The sequence below is a fragment of the Vanellus vanellus genome (assembly GCF_965231255.1).
Source record: "Vanellus vanellus genome assembly, chromosome: 7".
Lineage (NCBI taxonomy): Eukaryota > Metazoa > Chordata > Aves > Charadriiformes > Charadriidae > Vanellus > Vanellus vanellus.
In genome coordinates, this window is record NC_138912.1 from 28,256,061 (window position 1) to 28,276,643 (window position 20,583).

The 20,583-nt window shown below is 43.7% G+C and overlaps 1 protein-coding gene across 3 annotated transcripts in view; it reads left to right on the forward strand.

The window, feature by feature from the left end:
- The first annotated feature begins 3,458 nt into the window (after positions 1-3,458).
- Positions 3,459-20,583, forward strand: part of LOC309674252 (L-threonine ammonia-lyase-like) — a 36,183-nt gene continuing 19,058 nt past the window's right edge. The window contains exons 1-5 of one of the 3 annotated variants that reach the window (XM_082486245.1): positions 3,459-3,700; positions 7,901-7,927; positions 11,190-11,532; positions 17,353-17,469; positions 18,367-18,608. In XM_082486245.1, the coding sequence (XP_082342371.1) occupies positions 3,567-3,700; positions 7,901-7,927; positions 11,190-11,532; positions 17,353-17,469; positions 18,367-18,608 (863 nt within the window). In that variant the 5' untranslated portion in view covers positions 3,459-3,566. The remainder of the gene's footprint in view (positions 3,701-7,900; positions 7,928-11,189; positions 11,533-17,352; positions 17,470-18,366; positions 18,609-20,583) is intronic. The other 2 variants (XM_082486247.1, XM_082486246.1) reach the window with 2 other exon arrangements.

Sequence of the window (20,583 nt, forward strand, 5' to 3'; positions counted from 1 at the left end):
ATTGTGTTGGGTTTCACTTGACCATACCAGCAACGTAATTGCATCTTGCCTAACCCCTCCCTCCCTGCCCCCATATAAAAGGAAAACATCAAAGACAAAAGGTAGTTTTTCCTTCCTGCAGTGGTTGTGGCACTGTGAACGGGTTTCAAAATGGCTGTATCGAATTATTCCAGGTCATGGTGTAAGAGAATTAGGAAATTGGTTATTTGGAGAGTTTGGCTAGAATCTCTAAAAGTCCAAAAATCTCTGTGCCAGGCTTATTTGGAAGTTAGATAACTGGTCTCCAAATAGGCAATAGCTCAGATCAAATCGATGCAAAAGGCACAGAAAAGTCAACCTCAACCTGCCCCAGGACAGCTGCTCTTGTTCATGTGGTAATTTTGTGGTGGGTCTTACGGTCCATACTTTTAAACCTTCAAGTAGTGGACCGATCCCTAGATACTTAGGTAACTTGTTAATTTTCCATGTGTATTGGTCTGCTGGTAGTCATTGGCTTGATCCCATTCAAGATGAACTAATATAATGAAAATAATTTATTTCAGTCTATTAGCTAAGAGGCTTTTGGCTTTTCAAAGCTAAGAGTCAAGAGTGAGGTTATATGTGAAAGATGTGCAGGATATTAAAAGGTGATATGCCAGAGAAGGCGTTTGCCAATTAAGTGCAAAACCAGAGGGAAAGGAGGGCATCCTGGGAATTTCAAGTGCAGCCGGCGGCAGCAGCCCCTTGCAGACAGTTGATTCGGAGGCACTCAGTTTGAAAAAGGAGTTGCCAGAAGCCTGGATCAGAGAAATCACTAATGGGATGAAGCCCCTTTATAGCCAATGAGTTCAAGTGCACCCGCCCCGACTAGATGCTCTCGGTGGCCGTGGGCAGGAGGCTGTCTGATACCCTGCTGCCATCACTGTCACAGTTTGCACCCACCTGGTCAGCTGTAAAGCTCCTCTAACAATCCCAGCACTCTGCTGGGAAGAACGTCTGAAAAGGCAATGAAATCAGGAAGGAGCTGTAAGCTCCATCGCACCGGTTTTGTAATAGCTCTTAAACTATGGGTTAATCCAATTCAAGTGTATTGAATCAAAAAGCATAAAACGTCTACTTAAGTTTATCCCCAGAATAAGTATTTTGATGTGAGACTGCCCCTAAAATATGTAATTTACAGAGGTATTGCCTTTGTGGTGGCGAGTTCTGGTTCTTGGAGAGCAACAGCAGATATGCCAACTCCTGCTACTAATTGCATTAGTAAAGACAAATGAAATAAACAGGAATTTCCCGGAGAAGGACATTAGGAAGAAGTAGGAGATGAGATTAACTTCCTAGATGAAGGTGGCCGAGTTATTTGTAGGATTCAAGTAACAACAGAGAGACATGCCTTAGTCAGAGAAGACACACGGATACCAAAAAACCAGTGCCTGTGAAAGGTGGCAAAATCCAATTGGTGTAGAAAGAGAAAGCGGGAGTGCTGTACAGCCGTCCTCTCTGTGGGCGCAGGCAGCGAAGGTGGATATGTGAAGTGGCGGACAAAGCGTTAAGAAGCTTGTAAGGACAATGAAGTTTGACAGGCAAGAATGAAAGGAAGACACATCTAATAATAGCGTGTGTTTAACCGTTTATCTCTCATTAAGGAAATAAGCAGCTCAGAAAATGGTCATAGTTAACTTACAGCAATTAACAGTGATGCAGTACCTCCTGAGACACTGCATAGTCAGCGTTTCCAGCACACGCTTAGGTAAGGGCTTTGAATGAATGTTTGACGTGGGCCTGAATCTACAGCAGAAATTTCCAAATACCCTTTTTCCCCAATGGGGCTGCTTGTTCGGGAGTGGTTTAGAAGCACGGCAATTCAGTGCTTCGTCTGCTTCTCTCCTGAAACAGCCCGGTGAATTTGTTTCCAACTGCTCGGCCAAATGGTCCCAAAAATCCTTTTACTGGTTTTGTGTGCTCTACAAGTGCTGATCACAGATCGGGGCCTCAGTTTGTGAGGCGCTGAATTCGTGTCAAGACTTGAGCACGTTGGTCTGGACTGCCAGACACCCGAAAGCTGGGCATCGCGATTTTCACTGCTTTTACGTTCCCTTTCCTGCCCACCACTGCGCCGCAGATGTGTTATGAGCAAAGCGATAACTCCACCCACCTTCCCTCTGCACTTCAAGGCACCGGTGAGGTTGGCCTGAACTTGACTCTGGCTTACAGCCGCAAGTGCGGGCAGAGGCCGACTGCCTTTTTGCCTCCTAACTTCTGGCAGCAGCGTGCTGTTGGGTTGTGGCCACATGGAGCACGTGCCACCTCCGCAACCTGCACACAGGGAAGGAGGAAGGGGTTTGGGGTGGGAGAGACAATAAAAAATGGTGAATCTGGAGCTTCATCTGTACCGATGAAGTTGGGGGAGCATGGACCTGTCTGCCACACCAGTGTAGGGAAGGCTTCACCAGCACCGCTCAGAGTTTCCTAGACATCCCAGAAGACTATTTGATCATTTATTCTGACTCTCCCATATAAAGCAGATTATAATATTTCTCACGGGACTCTGTGGGGAGGGTTAGGTCACAGCTTGGGTTAGATTTTACGATGTGCCTGGTCTCCGTCTTGGAGGTTAAGATTTTGTACCTCGTCAGCAGAAATCAGAGGGTCCTGGAAAGGCACACCAGAGCAGTGCCCAAGCAGCCTGGAGCCTGTGCTCCATCAGGGCTGTATTCCAGAGGAGAGGAACTATGGAAAGACCCCCTGCTGCCATCCTCACTGCGCAGCCATCCTGCATCTGGAAATCTGGAACTGCCTTTGCTAACGCAATGAAGAACACATTTAGATCGTTTGTGTTTTTTTAAAATCTGTTGCTGCAGTCTTTTCCCTAGATGATCTTTTCTTTTCTATCTGTATGATCTGGATATTTCTGTTTTTCTGCCCCAAGGACTTGTGCCAAGAGAAGACCCGAGCAAAGTAATCGGTCTCCTCTGCGCCTCAGTCATGAAGACCCGTGTTTCTTGGCGCTGCCTTAAAGGATCCCTGCAGGTGACTCAACCACCACGAAGAAGACATCCCTTTGTTGCTGCCTCTGCCCACCCAAGTGCACGCCGTTAAGTCGCGGGCCCTACAGCGGGTCTAGATCATGCTCCACAGCTAAGCAGTAAGTAACTAAAGCTTCAGGTGTCCTGCTAACAGAGCGTCACCCAAACATAATCCGAGCCCTGACTCAAATTGACAAGGACAGGATGGCCTCTGAAATAATCTCTTTAAATAGCAGCAGCCAACTCTCCCGAAGGCACTTCCCTCCCCCAACCAGCGCTGGAGAGCTGCTTACAGCACGTCACCCGCTATTTCCCACCCGGGCATTGCAGGGCTGGCATTTCTCACAGGCAAGTGTGTCCCCTGCCCGCAGGCTCCCAGCTTTGCTTTGCACCAGGAATTACCATGAATTTTGCAGCACAGTTTCTCTACTCCAGGGTGTTAAAAAACAGAAGTCCCAGGGACCGCTCCAGGGAAGATGAAGACTACGATCCTTTCTGGCAAAGGTTGGAGAATATTGCTGTCTGACTTAGAGCTAGAGCGCTCCTTCCTCCCCCTCAGGGGTCATGGTCAGCCCTCGGGGCCCACCCAGGGCCAGGCCCACGGACATGACAACCCCTGGACCCCTCCTGCCTCCTTATGGTGCCGTAGTTGGAGTTTTGCTTCACCTCGTTGTTTATTTAGTCGCTGTGCTGTATAGGTAATGCTTTCTTTTTCCTTTCCTTACTTTAAAAAAAAAAAAAAAATTCCGACATCTCCCAGGGTTCTGTGGGTATGAGTTGCTCTTGGAGTCATCCACTAGAAGCAGTGGAGATTTGAATACTTTAAACCTGTGGAGTTCAAGTTTTTAATTTCTTTTTAAGTATGATATTAGAAATAACCATAGACAGGCCGACGGACTGCTGAAAATTTATCTCGGGATAGCCCCTGTCAGAATCCGTTATTCAAGGTGTTCTGTGGTTGTCTTTGTTATGGTGCTTGTGGTCGTCTTGAATTCCTGTTTCCAAGCTTGGATTGTGCAGATGAAATTTAGGAGGCATCTAGTGCCCTTGAGTAGCACCAGCTGAGGATGTGCACCCATACGGCATGGTTGCGTTTCCACAGCCTCGTTCTTAACGTTTCCCAGAGTTGTTTTCTCCCCCAGATTTATCACCCGGACACAGCTAGCAAGATCACAACCTGGTGTTGCCAGACGCGGTATAAACAAAGGGCAGTTCTCATTTCCTGCATTCTGTCAATAGTCACAGATGTTGGTAACATTTAAGACGTAAATAGTTTCGGTGGGCTCGATGCTGTTAATAAAACCCCATGGAACAGCAAAGGGGAAGACAAGAGCTCAGTTCTGCATTGAAAAAATGGCTTGCCCAAAGTCACGCATGATGTGACGTGTTCTGCAATGAACTGAGAATCTTAAACCCGTCCTTCCATCACAGGACCACTCTTTTGTTTGGGTTATCCTATTTGTTCTTTATTTCAAGTGATTTAGGGAGATGTGTTAATCACCAGAGAACCTCTAAACTCAGAATACATTTAACTTAAAGAAGAAAAAGGTTTAATTATTTGAAGAGTTTTAATTTCCAAACCGTGCGCAGCATTTGATAGCGATCATTTGACATTCACAGCTGTGAATGTCCTGTAAGAAGTGCTTAGAGGGACAGGTCTGTTCGAGGGACACTTGGAAGCTGTGGTAGCAGAGGCAACCAAGAGGGATGACCTTTGGAGTTCTTGCTTTCAGATTACTTTTTCTCACATTATCTGTTTAGCAGCTGACACCTAGTTGCTATTGCCAGCAGCGAGCAGTGACATTTCAGTAGTGTGTCTGGAAGACTGGCAACGGATTATGACCACAGATGAAGGCAGATATAGTACTAGGCTCAGGCTCTGGTAAATCTGACTTACTGGAAGTAAGGAGATATTTTATCAGAAGTGATAATGCAGCTTGGTTGTGCCCTGCGTGAGCCTGAGCGTTCTTTGCACTTGTTGCTGGCGTAACATCGCACGGTTTTGTCAGACCTGTATAAGGTGAGTAGAGTTATAAATGTCTGCCCAATCTCAAGGCTTGGTTATCGTGTACCCGTCTGTGCTGGATGGTCACAGTGCATACAGCCCCTAACGTGCGTGTCATACAGGCCAGTAACTAAGCCCTGATCTCCTTCTCTTTAAGACACTCCGATAAGTAGCCCTGCTACGAACTTCCTGCGGGAGTCTTAGGCAAGTCACTCGATCTGTCTGTGCCCCAGTTTCTATCAATAAAATTGAGCTAATATTTACTGAACGTGTCTTTCTGTTTAGGGGAAGGTATCGGTGGCTCCTGTGTGATTTAGGAACAATCACTTCGTGTAGGGTTTGGGTATCTAAATGTCAGAGATGCATTTTAAATTTCCACCCTGTAATTGCCACTAGTTGGAGCGATACAGTCTCGAACGGGTGTTTCTAAGTGCTAGCGTTACACAAAATAATGATAATTCAAAAAAGTAATGTCTGAGTGCAGTGTTGCCTTTGATCTCTTTTAACTGTACCGTCAAAGAGAGATCTAGCGTGTTCCTTCCCCGTGCCTGGGGGAGTTTACTTGTCACCTGTAGTCCTGTGGAGGACACTCAGCGCAGTAACCTAGAACTACTAGCAGTGAAGAGGACATCTGTTATGATGCTTCTTGCCGTTTGTATCTCAGCAAGCCTCAATTTTTCTGTCATTTCTCTTTCATAAAGACCCTCTTGCACAAGCTGCTGAGATGCTTTTAAGAATCGCAGCTAATGCAGCATTTCAATGTGTTTGGGGATGGGGGGAAAAATAGAAGACAAGTTGGGATGGAACAGGAATGTTTAGGAGCTGTTGGGAAAGGGGACTGTGAGAAACGGGAAAGTTATCAGAGGGGTGCGGAGGGCTCAGGCATCCGGAAGGGTAAGAGGAGATAGGGCTGGGGACATGGAATAAGAAGGATTAATGGAGCTGGGCAGGTTCTGGGTAAAAGAGGGATTTGGATGAGGGAAAGGGCCCCTCTCTGTCATATCCTGGGATTACCTCTTTCTCGCTCCTTTGAGAGGAGATCCCAGCCCTGGTCACACCTCGGTCATAAGCTGAGCAGACCCGCGGCAGGCTGCTCCCCCTGCCTCGCACCCCCAGCACGTGACCCATCTCTGCTCAACACGTTAAGGAATGAGACAGAAGTGACTTTAAGGGCACCACTTCTTGCTGTAATAAGTATTCCAAACTTATGCAGGCATAAGATCTGAGCCCATTTATCCAGAAAGCAGTTGACAACTATGTCTAAAACTGCATCTTGCCAATGTCTGTTGTTCGTTGTGCTCCGGGAAGGTGTTCAGGGAGCCTGAAGATGATGGCAGCATGTAGATATGGGCTTGAGAAACCCCTGCCCCCAAAAGACTAAAAAAGAACGAAAGAAAAAACCCACATATAGACAACGTTTGCGTATGTGTGCTGATGAGTTAATTACAGACCAGCCCCAGTTCATCGGGATGGTTTGAAGTGGTATTCAAGCTTAACACTTGGCCAGTTTGCACTGGTCAGTCCAAGTGAGGCATTGCAGGCTGAAGTTCTTGTCAGGGCGTAGACCTATTAGGATGCTAAAATACACTACAGAACTTGTACCATACTGTCAGTTCCTCTTCATGGTGAGTGTGTATCATTGCGTACTCAGATGATAAAAACTGCCGTAGAAATGACAAAGAAATGCTGAGTTTTCAGTCTCACACTAAAATGTCTTTGTTTACTTTTGTGACACGTGAATTTCTATCTGTGAAGCAGCACAGTAACAGGGGAATGTACATCCACAATTCCAACTGAATTTCTGCCTCAAAACGTATTGTTGTGACTCCTTTTGTAAGAGGTGTAAAAGCTGCCAAATGGGCCAAATGCTGATGTTGGGTACATCTGCAAAGCAAAATGGCGACGCTGGGTCAGACCAAAGAGCAGTCCGCCTCTGAGTCTTCTCTGTAGTGGTGACCAGTAACAGGAGCTTGGAGAAAAATAAAAGCCACCTAGATGGTTTCTCTCATATCCTTCCGTAGAGCCTGCCAAGTAAGTGCCTAGGGGCTTCCTGAATTACTGATTGCTTCTTGGATTTTGTATTTATGGGCCACTACTAGACCTTCTTCCACAGACTTGCACAATTTCTTTTAGGAATCCATTTATACCATTTTCCTTCATAGCATCCTGTGGCAATGAGTTCTGCCAGCTAATTATTTTCTGTAAGAAGGGAACTTTTAAATTTTGAATCTCATACTTTCATGTGCTCGCTCCCTAACGTTTATACTGGGAGAAACAGCTACTAATCTCTCCCAGTTTGCTATTTCCTGGACATCTGTGAGTTTATAGATTTTTTTATTTTTTTTTTATTTTTTTGTTCCTTCAGTTTTAGAGATCCAGTATATCAGTTTAATCTGCTCGGTCCATTTCATGGATACTGAGGAAGGCAATCTGCGTGTGCTTCAACTGATGGGGACATGCAATTGTCCCATCTTTGCAGCATAACTGTGTGGGCATTTCTTTCTCCTTGTAACAAAGGCAACAGTTGTGGTATTTAGGTATAGTATGTGCTACGACTGTATTTTATCTCCCCCAAATTATTTTTGTTGGTTTTATTAATTTCTTGGTTTTTTAATATTACTGTTTTTTCCAAACGTGTTTTCTCCAGTGCTATTTAACTTGATGAAAATTATCAGTATATTAAAAAAAGAACAATTTGGAAACAGAAAAATTATTCCTCCTAAGTTGTTGCTTTTTATCATTCCAGGAGTACATTTCAGTACACACAGTCTTTGCATTGGCTTTGAGACTTTAAACTATGTAAAGCTATTTGCTTAAACAAATGACACTTTTTCCAGTTCCTTAATTATTCATGGAATGTCTGCATACGGATCTTCTCTTTTATTTTTTGCAGTTATGCTGAGCAGCTGTTCTTGAAAAAGTAGGTTTATAAACTGTATTTTCATGTTTGCTTTTACTAATCACTTGAAAGGTAAAATGTCGTAATTTATAACCATGTAACAAAGCTTGCCAGCTAGATATTTGTTTTATGGTTGGAAATAAACAGACTTTTTTATGAAAACTTTCCTAGACAAACTCCAAAAAAGGAAAAGTGATCCTTTTGAAAGGAGCAATGTTTTATAATGCTGGGGTTTGTATTTATATTGGCTCAGATTTTCATCTGGTGGGCACGATCGCTAGAACAGGGGCCGTGCTTTGGTGCTGTGCATGAGAAGTCCCGGGCTGTCTTTTTGTGAGCACTTGCATGCTTTGCTGCCTGCTTTGACTGTTCCTGCAAAAGAAATTCCTACTGAGGTGATCTACGCCAAGCATAGGAGCTGTGTTTGAGGAGAGAAATGCATCTGACACAACAGGGTTATTAGTTGCCTCTTTGTGATGGATCGTCAAAACTAAACGCACTGTTTACCGTGGGAGTTTGAGAGCTCGCAGTGGGTGTGTGGCACACCCGGGCGGGATCAGTAGGGGAAAATGTCATTCACTAATGTAAATGAAAAATATGTATGCAGAAAGAGGATAAAAATTGATCTGAAATATATACAATACATACTTATACAACAGCATGACGATATTCCTTTGCTAATGAGGCTGCTGACCTTTCAGGTGCAAACAGACGATAGTTTCCATATTAAATGTGGAGATGGTAATGTTTCAGATGTGCTTTAAACCTATCTCGAGCTTGAAAAGCCTACACATATTTTACAGCTGTTTGAATTCTGTTCTTTTTTTCCAACGGTCATAAGGTGGTGTCTCGGTCATGGTCCTGAGCAGATGTTCACTGTTCATGAGAGCCGTGCTGCAGGTCAAGGACTGAGAATCTGATTTACTTCCCTCCTTTGTTCTGCCAAAAAAATGAAATCCAGAAGTGGGGCCAAAAATCAATATCCCATTTTGGTCTATTTGCCGATAAAAATATTTGATGGCACTAATGTGGTAAGGCATTACCTTGTAGTTTATACTTTCTAGCAGAATCCTGGTTCACCAATGGACTTTTTGTGGTCATCTTTGGCTGGGTTAATTTGTGGGCTTTTTGTAGTTGATTGCAGAGAACGCAAGGAAAAAGTGTGAATTTATCTCCTATCTCAAATGCCAGTCAATTCAAAAAATTGACCTAGAAAAATCACGAATTTTTGATCTACCTATGTATTTTACCCTACGTAAACCCTTTTTACCCATTGCCAGTGTAAGAAATATCATTCATTGCTAATGCTTGCTAAACATTTTAGAGAGTATATTTAGAGATAAGATGTATATGTTCTTCTCTTTTTGGAGTGGTTATGGGCTACTGTAATATGGAAAATGGGGTTTTTTAGGGGTAGAGGTTGGGAATGAACTCTTAACAGCGATGTGGCCTCTGAGATGATGATACTGTTGCCTATGTCGGGGGCTGTGCTGTAACCAGTTCACGGGGAGACAGTCTGATCTGATTCTCATCTTTGCATTAAGCTAACTAATATGCATGAGAACTAACAGCAGAAGCTTAACATCTTTACAAAGTGTTCCAACCCTCTACCCCCAAAGGGGCAGAAATGCAGAAAAGTATGGAATATAGCTATTTAATAAGCTATTTAATTTGAAGGCAGAATGCCTGCTGTTCGGGTGTGTTAACACCAAGATACAGTATTGGGAAAATATTTTAAATCACAAGTTTCAACAGAAACAAGTTACAAATGTGTAAATACGTTATTTATTTATCTTAGAAAATCAGTGTTGATCTCATTAATTTTGGAGAGAGAAGACCTTGCTACAAAAGTTGTCCTTTTTTGTCTCCTGTGAGGATATACAGAATGATTGATGCTACTGGTGTATTACTTGATTCAAATAACAAAACCTTTTATGTTGCCCATATTGGTATGCGAAGTCCTCAGTGGAACAATTGGAAGTGTAATAGGAAGCAGAGCTACTGGCACAGATTATCAGGACCACAAAGAAAAATGGATGACACTGCCAAAAGTGGGGCAATTGCTCAAAAAGCAGCTGTTTCTAAATACTTTTCAATTCTTTTTTGGAAATGGTTACAATGACATATTACGGTGCTGATCTCTGCTGTAAAACTAGGGCAACATTTGCTTTCGCCAGCCCTGCTGATGGATAACTGCATAACTTAAATCTAAATTAATTTGTGAAAATGGTAAATATTCTTTTGTTGGAGATGATGCTGAAATCTCTGACATAATTTAACATATATATTTTTTAAAAAAACCTTTATCCCAAGCAGATCAATACGGAGTCCTTCATGTAGATGGGCTGATATCATCTGTGTAATCATAGCCACAGACCAGGGGTAGTATCATCTCTTTTACCAAATCACTGGTCTTCTGCTTAATGCTCCTTTTCCCCCACATTACTCTCCAAATTCTGAGAATTCCTGGAAGTTTGGCATTTATTTGTTAGTAGGGCTGCAAAATCCTGCACTACAGTATATTATCCTTTGCGAACTCCTGAACGCTCTGGACCATAGAGTAAGGCAAATTTTTGTAGCAGTGCCGTCTCTCCAAAGTTCCTTGGGGAAAGAGGTTTGTGTGGCATCACGGTGTCTTCTTATCTACAAGTGTTTTTATCTATGAAGTGTTAATTCGCATATCAGGAGACCGAGGTCTTTAGCTCTGTGGTAGGATATAATTGTTATCCCTTATCAAAGTAATTTCCTTCCCGTCACGAGGCAGTTGGCGACCGTCAACAGCATGCTCTGCAAGTACGCAAGAGCAGGGAAGCAGACCTCTTGTGTACAATGTACTGACATTTGTTACTGCTATTAATAGTATTAGGGAATGCTCTCTGGCCGCTATTGGCCTTTTTTTGAAAATCATGGTGCTGCATACAGAAAATACCATTCCAGTTATTCCAAAACTTGTGGAAGCACTGAACTGGGATCATTGCCGGTAGAGACTGAGTACTGAGGAAGGTCTGGCTGCCCAGACAGCATGGATTATATCTTTCTTATTTTCTTGGCAATGACAGTTTCCCAGTTTGGCCACATGCCAGGTCATCTGTGGCTTTTCTAAAAGCTGGCTGGTTACAGTAGCTTTCAATCCAACACAAGATAGGTAATATGACGGTAATAATTCAGTCTGTCTATTTGAGCCTCGTAAAGAGCAACCGAGACGTGCATCCGTCTTAAATGCTAAATGTCCAGCCTTTAATCATCCAAGCTTCCCTAACAAGCTTCTTTCATTTGTTTTTAGGGACGACAATAAAATAAAGAAACAAGATGCCCCGGCACTCTGTGATCTTCACTGCTGTAAGGATGGGCCGATAGGAAACGGCCTTATTGGGCAGAAGTCGCCCTCTATCAACCCTGAGAGACTGAAAGATTTTGGTGAGGAGGATTACCTGAACGGGGATGTGAAGACCTGGGAAATGAAGATAGTGAGCCGTAATGAGGAGTTACTTAGGGATGCCCTTTCCCGCATCCCTCAGTCGAGCAGTAGGACCAGCCTGTCAAGCTCTAACAAGCTGATTCGATTTGAAGATATTAGTGCAGCAGCTTTCAAAATCCAGTGCGGTGTCCAGAAAACCCCCTGCATGGTAGGGAGTTTGTATGGCTTTGCATTCTCTCAATATTTCTTTTATTTTCTTTATAAAAGTTGATCAGAAATGCATGAAGAGTGTGTGTGAGTTGCAGCAGATAGATCTGTGTAAGGTGACTCACGTTCACGTTCGTTGTTGTTAACTGTCAATAAGCATTTTCTTCTTACCTGTTTACACTAACCTAAATCCTCAAAGATTGCAGTGACTTGTAAACAAAGGATAAACCACATTAGGCATAGACTTAATGCACTGTGGTATTACGCTCACAGTGAAAAACTCTTGCTACAAGGATCTTGACTTGGAGACAGCGGACTGTCAGTGTTTGGGTAAGCAGTCTTGTGGGAGGGTCTGGTTTGGAACCAGCGCCCTCATATTTGGAGAGTTGGAAGGTACAGATTTTCATTCCTAGCCTGGCCAGCCTGGCAAGGCTGGATATCTTCTGTAGCCAGCTGGTTCTGTCACGTGCATCTTCAGGACATTAAGATATACACACGCAAACATACGCACCTATCCATCAGTCTGGGTATGAAATGACTGAGACACTCCCAAATGTACAAGCATTTGCTAGAGCGTAAGAGCAGTAGAGTGGCAAGCTATTTAATTCATAGCGTATTTCCACCGCTGGGAGCTCTTCATGAAGGCTACTGTAGGCACGCTGTGGCTCATCTCCTCTTTTCCCTGCAGTGGCTGAAAAAAGAGTCTTTGCCAAACGGCAATTCGTAGCAGCAGCCCCAAATCGCTCTCTCGAGGAGAGGTGATTGCTCCTTGGTGCTGAGCCAGGGCACCGCACCAGCCTCGCTGGCTGTGGATTGTCCTTCTGGCCTGCACGGGGAAAGGACCGTGGTGTCTGAGCCATGGCTTGGGGTTAACGGTCCCTGGAGCGCAGCGGTTGGGTCTGCAAGGCTCAGCAGTTCTCCTGGTTCCCAGATGGTTCTTGCTGATCCAGAGGCATCATAATTACTCTCAGTGGGGTTTTTTTAGCTTACAGTACCCAAAATAAGGGTGGTTGTCGTTTTGGTACCATAGTACTAAAGAAGTGTGTCTTGTGATAAAGGGCATGACACAAGACTGTTTGGGGCTGTAAGGTGGCACAAAAGCCTCGCAGGGTAGTGTTGACGGGAGTGCAGGGAAGCAAACTGGATGCGTTTTGCCTTTGTATAGTGCCTGTTCAGAGCGACTCGGGAGCAAACCGTCCCAACAGCTGTACCTGGATTTCCTTTCAGAGTGGGAAAGTTGGCTTGCTCGGGAAGGCAGCTGGGGGAGCGAGCAAACACGGGTGCAGCACGGGTGGTCGGGGGGCCGAGGCGACCAGAGGCAGCGTACCAAACTCGGCACGTTGCGTCGTTTGTCAGCAAAAGTCTCAGACTGTCGTGCCAGAGAGCACAGACACTGCTCTAGACAGAAGTGTCAGTCTTCTGCTTTTGTGGAGAGACTGTCCCAGGAGGAGAAGATTGGCATTTATATTGTGAGTAGCGAGCACTGCGCTTCTCCGTAATTGACAGCTCTCTTCACCTTTGTTAGATGGGTTTGATCTTACTGTACAAAGGTAGGTCCGTGGGCAGGGAGAGGGAGAGTGTCAGGGCTTAATTGGGAAAGCAGAACTAGCTAGCTCCGTACCCTGTGACGGCCTGGATCATCCCGTCCCTGCAGCTCACGGCATCATGCGCTTCTGCCAAACTAGTAAAGTCTATCTCGGCCCCATCCCCTGAGCCACCTCCTCGCTCTCAACACATCCTAATGCAGGAAAAGGGGAGACTGCACCACCTTCTGCTCCTGCAGGCACCCGTGCGAGACGAAACTTTATAAACTGATCGTGCTCCTGCTCACAAGTAGTTAAGGTGTCTTTGGCCAATTCACGCCATTTGTTCTCAGGCAGCTTTGCCCCTCAACTGAAATAGTTCTTTTCTCTTGGGTGTCCCGGGCAGATTTATGCAATACGGTTGTGTCCCCTTTCTGCATTTGCTGTGCCGAGCTAAACAGGCTAACTTTCTGTAGTCTCTTTTTATGAACTAAGCTTTTGGGATGATCGGCATAGTGGAAAACATATATTCCCACTTGTTTTAGTGTGAAAATAGCCCGTGACTCTTGCTATTCAAAGTAATGTTCACAAAGAATTCATTAGTATATGTTTCGTGCGCTGATTCAAAAGGAAGGTATTGAAAGCACAGCATGGTGTGAAGAAAAACACAGATAACCTTTATTTTAACTCATTGCTGAGAGGTAAGAGCCCCTTTCAGGGACATTTGCTTGGATTAAAAAAGCAAGAATGGCTGTAACTCATTCATCTAATTGAATGGAGAAACACTTTTCAGGGCGATTCCTAATCTGCAGGTAAAATCATGGATGGAGCATCCTGGATCCTTATGCAGGAGTTTGCCCAGAGCTGAGATATGGCATCATGAATGATTGTAACAAACATTGTAGAGGTAGTGAGTATAGGAAAACAAGGAATTAGCATAATAGTAATTAGCATAACCTACAGACCGGTTAGTCTCACCTCTGTCCCTGGGAAGGTATTGGAGCGACTCATTCTGGATGTCATCTCCAAACACGTTGAGGAACAGGAAGTTATTGGAAGTGGTCAACATGGATTTACCAAGGGTAAATCGTGCTTGACCAATCTGATAGCTTTCTATGATGTTATAACTGGTTGGCTGGATGAGGGGAAAGTCGTGGATGTCATCTACCTTGACTTTAGCAAGGCTTTTGACACTGTCTCCCATGACATCCTCATTAGGAAGCTGAGGAAGTATGGGCTAGATGAGGTGACAGTGAGGTGGATTGAGAGTTGGCTGCGGGACAGGACTCAGAGGGTTGTGATCAGCGGCACAGAGTCTAGTTGGAGGCCTGTAACCAGTGGTGTCCCCCAGGGGTCAATACTCGGTCCAATTTTGTTTAATATATTCATTAATGACCTGGATGAGGGGACAGAGTGTATCCTCAGCAAGTTTGCTGATGATACCAAACTGGGTGGGGTGGCTGACACCCCAGAGGGCTGTGCTGCCATCCAGCGTGACCTGGACAGGCTGGAGAGCTGGGCAGAGAAGAACCTAATGAGGTTCATCAAAAGCAAGTGCAAGGTCCTGCACCTGGGGAGGAAGAATGCTAGGCACCAGTACAGGTTAGGGGCTGACCTGCTGGGAGATAGCTTGGAGGAGAAGGATCTGGGGGTTGTGGTAGACAGTAAATTATCCATGGCCCAGCAATGTGCCCTTGTTGCCAAAAAGGCCAATGGAATCCTGGGCTGCATAGGGAAGAGTGTGGCCAGTAGGTCGAGGGAGGTCATTCTCCCCCTCTACTCGGCACTGGTGAGGCCACAACTGGAATACTGTGTCCAGTTTTGGGCTCCCCAGTTCAAGAGGGACAGGGAACTGCTGGAGCGAGTCCAGCGAAGGGCAACTAAGATGATTAAGGGCTTGGAGCACCTCCCTTATGAGGAAAGGCTGAGAGAGCTGGGACTCTTTAGCCTGGAGAAGAGAAGGCTGAGGGGAGACCTTATTATGGCATACAGGTATCTAAAGGGTGGGTTGAAGAAGGATGGAGCCAGGCTCTTTTCATTGGTTCCAAGTGACAGGACGAGGGGCAATGGGCACAAGTTAGAACACAGGAAGTTCCGTTCAAATACACGGAAACAGTTCTTTACGGTGAGGGTGACAGAGCACTGGAACAGGCTGCCCAGGGAGGTTGTGGAGTCCCCTTCCCTGGAGATTTTCAAGACCCGCCTGGATGCAGTCCTGAGTAATGTGCTCTGGGCAATCCTGCTTTAGCAGGAGAGTTGGACTAGATGATCTCTAGAGGTCCCTTCCAACTCTGATAATTCTGTGATTCTGTGATTCTGTGATTCTGATAAAATTGGTGACTTGGTTTGGTTACTGATGTAGGAACTTTAAGGGTTTTTTTTGTGTTAGCTTTGTGGATGCCAAATGGAGGCTGTGCTGTGTGTTGTGCGTTAGGCACAGTATCTGCAGTCCTTAGATCGCAGTGACAAAAGGGAAAACTAACAGCCTGGTTCAATGCGTCTTATAAGGTTACGCATCAGGTCAGTACAGCTGAAAATAGCACGGACACCTCCTTTATTAGAAGCAATTGCTATATTTAGGCTACATTAAAAAAAGCCTCAGTTAAAGGAAGCAGAAAAGGATAACCTAAAGAGTTAAAATATTGAGTACCAAAAGTGAAGAAAAATAATAATAATCTGAAGCACACCACCTTTGTGGTAAAGAGTGACTTAATGACACGCATTTTTAAATGTAGGATACTTAGCAACTTTATAAAGCCACAGGATTCGTCTCCTTAAACCCTTTTTCTCATTGTTCACTCTAGAATCCGAGAGTCTCTACAAACCCCAAAGCGATAAAACTAGTATGGTATGTGAAGAACCAGTAAAGTAGTATTTCTTGTCTAGTGTCCTTGTTCTGTTTTGCGTAGGCGTTCTCCATAGATTAGGCTGTTTAGGATAGAAACAATTATCCTATTAGTGTACTAAGCACTTTCCATTCCTTCAGTTCTGCAGCCAGATTTGCAAACAAGCAGCAAGCGGCAGCTCCTATTGCAGGAGTTTCAGAGGCAAAATACAGAATCTGGCCCCACCTATGGGTGAGGAACTTAACACAAGCTTGTAAATCCACTAAAAAGCCTTGAAACATTCATCTGAAATGTTTAGTTTAATTGTATGCCTTAAAGCGAGTATCTCTTTCAGATATATTTAGTTTGTGTAAATTCACTTTGAAAGTTCCACAGTCTGAAAAGTATGTCAGTACGTATTACACACCGTATGCACCACACTGCCAGATACTTTCTGAGATAAATATTTAAAATACATTGCCATGCTGTCTTTTAATCTATCAACTCTCTTTGTGACTCGTCATAAATGAGGGCTTGATCCCCTAAATCCCCAGGTCCTCGTTTGCTTTGGCAGGCGACGGAAGAAATAGAGCCAATTATGAAATGGAGACAGAGTAAGGCTAAGGAACTGGAACCGACACTCTTACTGCAGCTCTGGTTCATAAGTTGTCTTGCTTAAAACTCATGTTTTAGATAATACAGTAATAGGAAATTAATATGATAACACGTGCTGTGTCTTTCTATACAAAACGATACAGGTTTGCCATTAAAAAAAAAAAAAAAAAGTCATGCTCTTGGATACTACATCATATTTACTGTGCTTGCTAATTCCTCTCAGCTGAGGGATCCTTTCTGTTCCAAACACGGAGCATTTTCTAACAGCTGCTACTTATACGTGCAATCTTCAGAAGTATTTTTTAGTATTTCCATCATTCTTCAACTAAGAAATGTCTTTACTAAAGTCGTACTGGGCTTAGGATGCAAAATGAACAATATTCATTGGTGAATCAGTGGCAGAAACCATAGCAGAGCCGCAATGGGAGCGAAGGGGGAATTTTCTAACTGCTTCTATATCTATTAGGAGATGACTTTTTTTTTGGGTATTCAATATCCAGTTCTGGTAAGTGCTAAAATATCAGACCATAGGGTGGTTTTTGAAATAGTTGAAAATACTTATTTTAATATCTGTATTTGAACAGTAAGACCAAAATGAATGCTATTTTCAGAATTCATAATGGCACGGAGTGGAGTACATATTTCACTGCTGCGAGTTTAAAAATTACTTCCATAAACCAGAATAATCTGGGAGGTAACAACACGCTGTCATGTATTTCTAATGAAACAGGTTACGAAATTCACTTTTTGGAGCTCATACATAGCAGTTGAATGCATGCCTCCCCAGGGAGCTGAATGGATGTGAAAGATTTTTCTTAATTTTAGATACCTCCCCATAATAATATTTCTATACTCCAGTATTCTAGGCTATCCAAGCAGTATGGAATGGACATCTACCTAAAGAAAGAGTTCCTCCAGTACACGGGATCTGTGAAGGAACGAGGTGTACTTTACCTTCTGACATCGTTGCCTCAGGTATAACAAAATCTCAACATTCAAAAAGAAATAGAGTAGTTCTGCTTCACAAAAATGGAGCAGAATTAAAGATCATTTTACCCATGATGTCCGTGGAATCCCAGTGTCTCTTGCCTTTTGAACCACCGTGCTGAACAACACGGATAGGCCTGCAAGTATCTGAATGTAAAATACTTTACCACTTTGCTTACACTTGGCCTATCTGCTGGTGAAATGCTTAAAAATATTTGAAAGAAATGCTTGCAAAATGTAAACATCAGCATTCTTCTGTGGCATTTAGATGAAAGTGGTTTTATGTGTACTATGGTTCTGACATGCTGAAACCACCGAATTTGTAGTGATGATGAAATTGAGTTACAACGGGTGATGAGAAGGATCTAGATCACCGATTGATTTTGTAATGAATCTCAGCATCATTACATGAATAGCTCGTTTCTCCTTTGTCATAGGAGGTTGAGTCTGCAGCAACAGTAATTATAATGGGCATGATACAGCAGCCCAGAATCAGTGGTTATTCCTGCCCTTTCGTACTAGTATGAATAAATCCTTCTATCAAAGTGAAACCTGAAATGAAATAATTTCACACAGGCAGCGAAGGTGGACCAGGTATCGGCTCTGAGGGGCCAGATAGCGGCTCTTCTGGGATCAGCTGGAGTTTGGCAGCTCATGCCAATGGAACAAGAATTGAACCCAGAGGAGTGCAGGAACAGGGACTGATCTTGTGCTTTCTTAGCTCTGTGTGCAACTCCTGCGATCACACCAGACGTGTATACTATATCCTAATATGATCAGCTAGTAGAGGAAAAGAAGGAAGTCAGACCATTAGAATGATCCAGGAATCGTATGGGACAACTTTGTGACACTATATAATGTGCAATAAGCAACCCTGTTTTTTAGGATCAGCAAAGAAAAGGGGTGATCGTGGCTTCGGACAGTAACTTTTCCATGGCTGTTGCTTACCACGCCTCAGAGCTCCGTATTCCTGTGTTTGTCATCATGTCAACCAGCACGTCCCCGGCCAGAGTGAAAATGTGCCGTGAGTACGGTGCCATGGTGATATCCTATGGCACTACAGCTAAGGATTCCCAGACGCACGCAAGAAGGTTGGCACAGGAGAATGGTTACCTCTACCTTGAAGAGTAAGTGGGAATTACAAAGATTAAAGTAGATATCTGTGCAGCTCTGCAAAAACAATAAGTTTCATTAAAATTTTGTCACCGGTCATCAAAATTTTCCCATTACCTACTTGGGGTATGGACCGTTACATATTCCCAGGCACAAATCATGAATCTTTCTATAACAGTTGGGGATAAAAACCAAAATGAAACGCTCTTCCCCCAAATTAGGCAAACTTCCCGATTAGGAATTATATGGGCTAGTATGATAATGGGATATATGTTAACTCTTTATGAACCCTGTCAGAAAGCCTTAAGGCTAGCATTCATTTTTGGTCTCTCTGTTTGGAGTTAAGGTGGGTAAAAGCTAATGCGGAGGCTTCGGTGGTATAGTATAGAGCAAGAGGACATTAATGCTGTAACATTTTCGTATATCTGGTTTGACTGACAAAATTGAGATTCTGCCTTGAAAAAAAGATGATTAAGAGTCTACTTCACATATATATTTAAACTAGCTAAGGATGAGCATAAATTTGTTTGAATTATTTGAGGTCATTGAAAAAGCCTGAGCTAATAAAAATGCGATTATAACAAGACAAGACAGCCAAAAATATTTAGAACTGGTCCATTTTCCCCCTTTTTCCTTTTCCCTCTGCACTCTTCTGCCTTTCCCTTCCCTTTTTTTTCTTTTCTTGCTTTTTTTCAAGTAAGATTTCCAAAAGCACAGAGAGGTGAATCATTAGCATGAGGTAGCTGGTGGTTCCCCTGATACACTGAGCTGGGGATGTTATTCTCCCTCCCCACCGCTGCCTCTGTGCAGGCTCTATCCGCCACTTGGTGTTTGTATGGTACCCACTGCTCCCCTTGGGCTCTTAGGCTCTACTGCATTAAGCATCGTAATAATGAGTAACCTTGCTTGGAAAGAGGATCCCAGAATGACCAGAATGGAGAAAGTCCTCACTTCTTTCCCAGCTGGTTTATTGGGAAGGCAGTATCAAAAAATGCACTCTTCAACTGCACTGTCAGCTCTGCCGACAGCAAGTGACCCACAGGGAGGTTGGTGTGCCTCATCTGTCACCACGGGCACAACCTTTTTCCAGACTGAGACTTTCAAAGAAACCTAAGGGAATGAGGTGCCCTAAATCCCACTGAATTTTAAACCCATTTAGGCTTTCTTTGAAAACCACAGCTTTCCATAACCTTGTGATTTCCAGATTTGTCAACCATTTTTGAATCAGTCCCAGCTGGCTTGCATCAGCTATCATGTTGAACTGAATTATTTTATTGTAATTTCATGTTTAATTTTCCCCTCCTCCCCAAATAATTACTTGTGTTACGTAAGGTAGATATTCTCCAGGTTCATGAAGCTCCAGAGACAACACATGTGAAGGACCTCAGCACCTAGCATTGAGGAACTCTAAATGTACACGTTACCACTAATAATATCAAAGCGCTCTGATTTATTTCAGGGTTTAGGTTACACGAAACAGAGTTATTCAATCTGTTACTATGCTTAATTAAAACCTCACAGATGCAATTTTTCACACTCCGGAGACAAAAAAAAATAGACACCCTCCCCACTGCAACTGGGAGCCTATGCATAACAGGATGCTTGAAACATATTTTGTTGGGTGTAGACTGGGAGCGCTTTCCCAGGGAGATGTATGCATATGAGGATAGCCAGTTGTCTTCAACTTGTGTCTCACACATGTTCATCGCCGCTTGCCAAAGCTGTCTGTAAAACATCAGCTGATCTCCTGTGCTTTAGAATGGAACTTCTGAAATGTCGTTTTTTTTCAGCTTAATTCTAGCTTGCATAAAATCCCTATCAATTTTGTCTCTGGTTCTCCTTAACCAACAGTACATTCATTCCTTCCTGAAGCAGACATTACATGACTGTCTTTGGTTTTACCTGCCCGGGTAATGTCCTGTAGTTGGGTGTGTCAATGTCAGCTCTTCCCATTTCTTGAGTGCAATTAACGTACTGTGTTATGAAAAT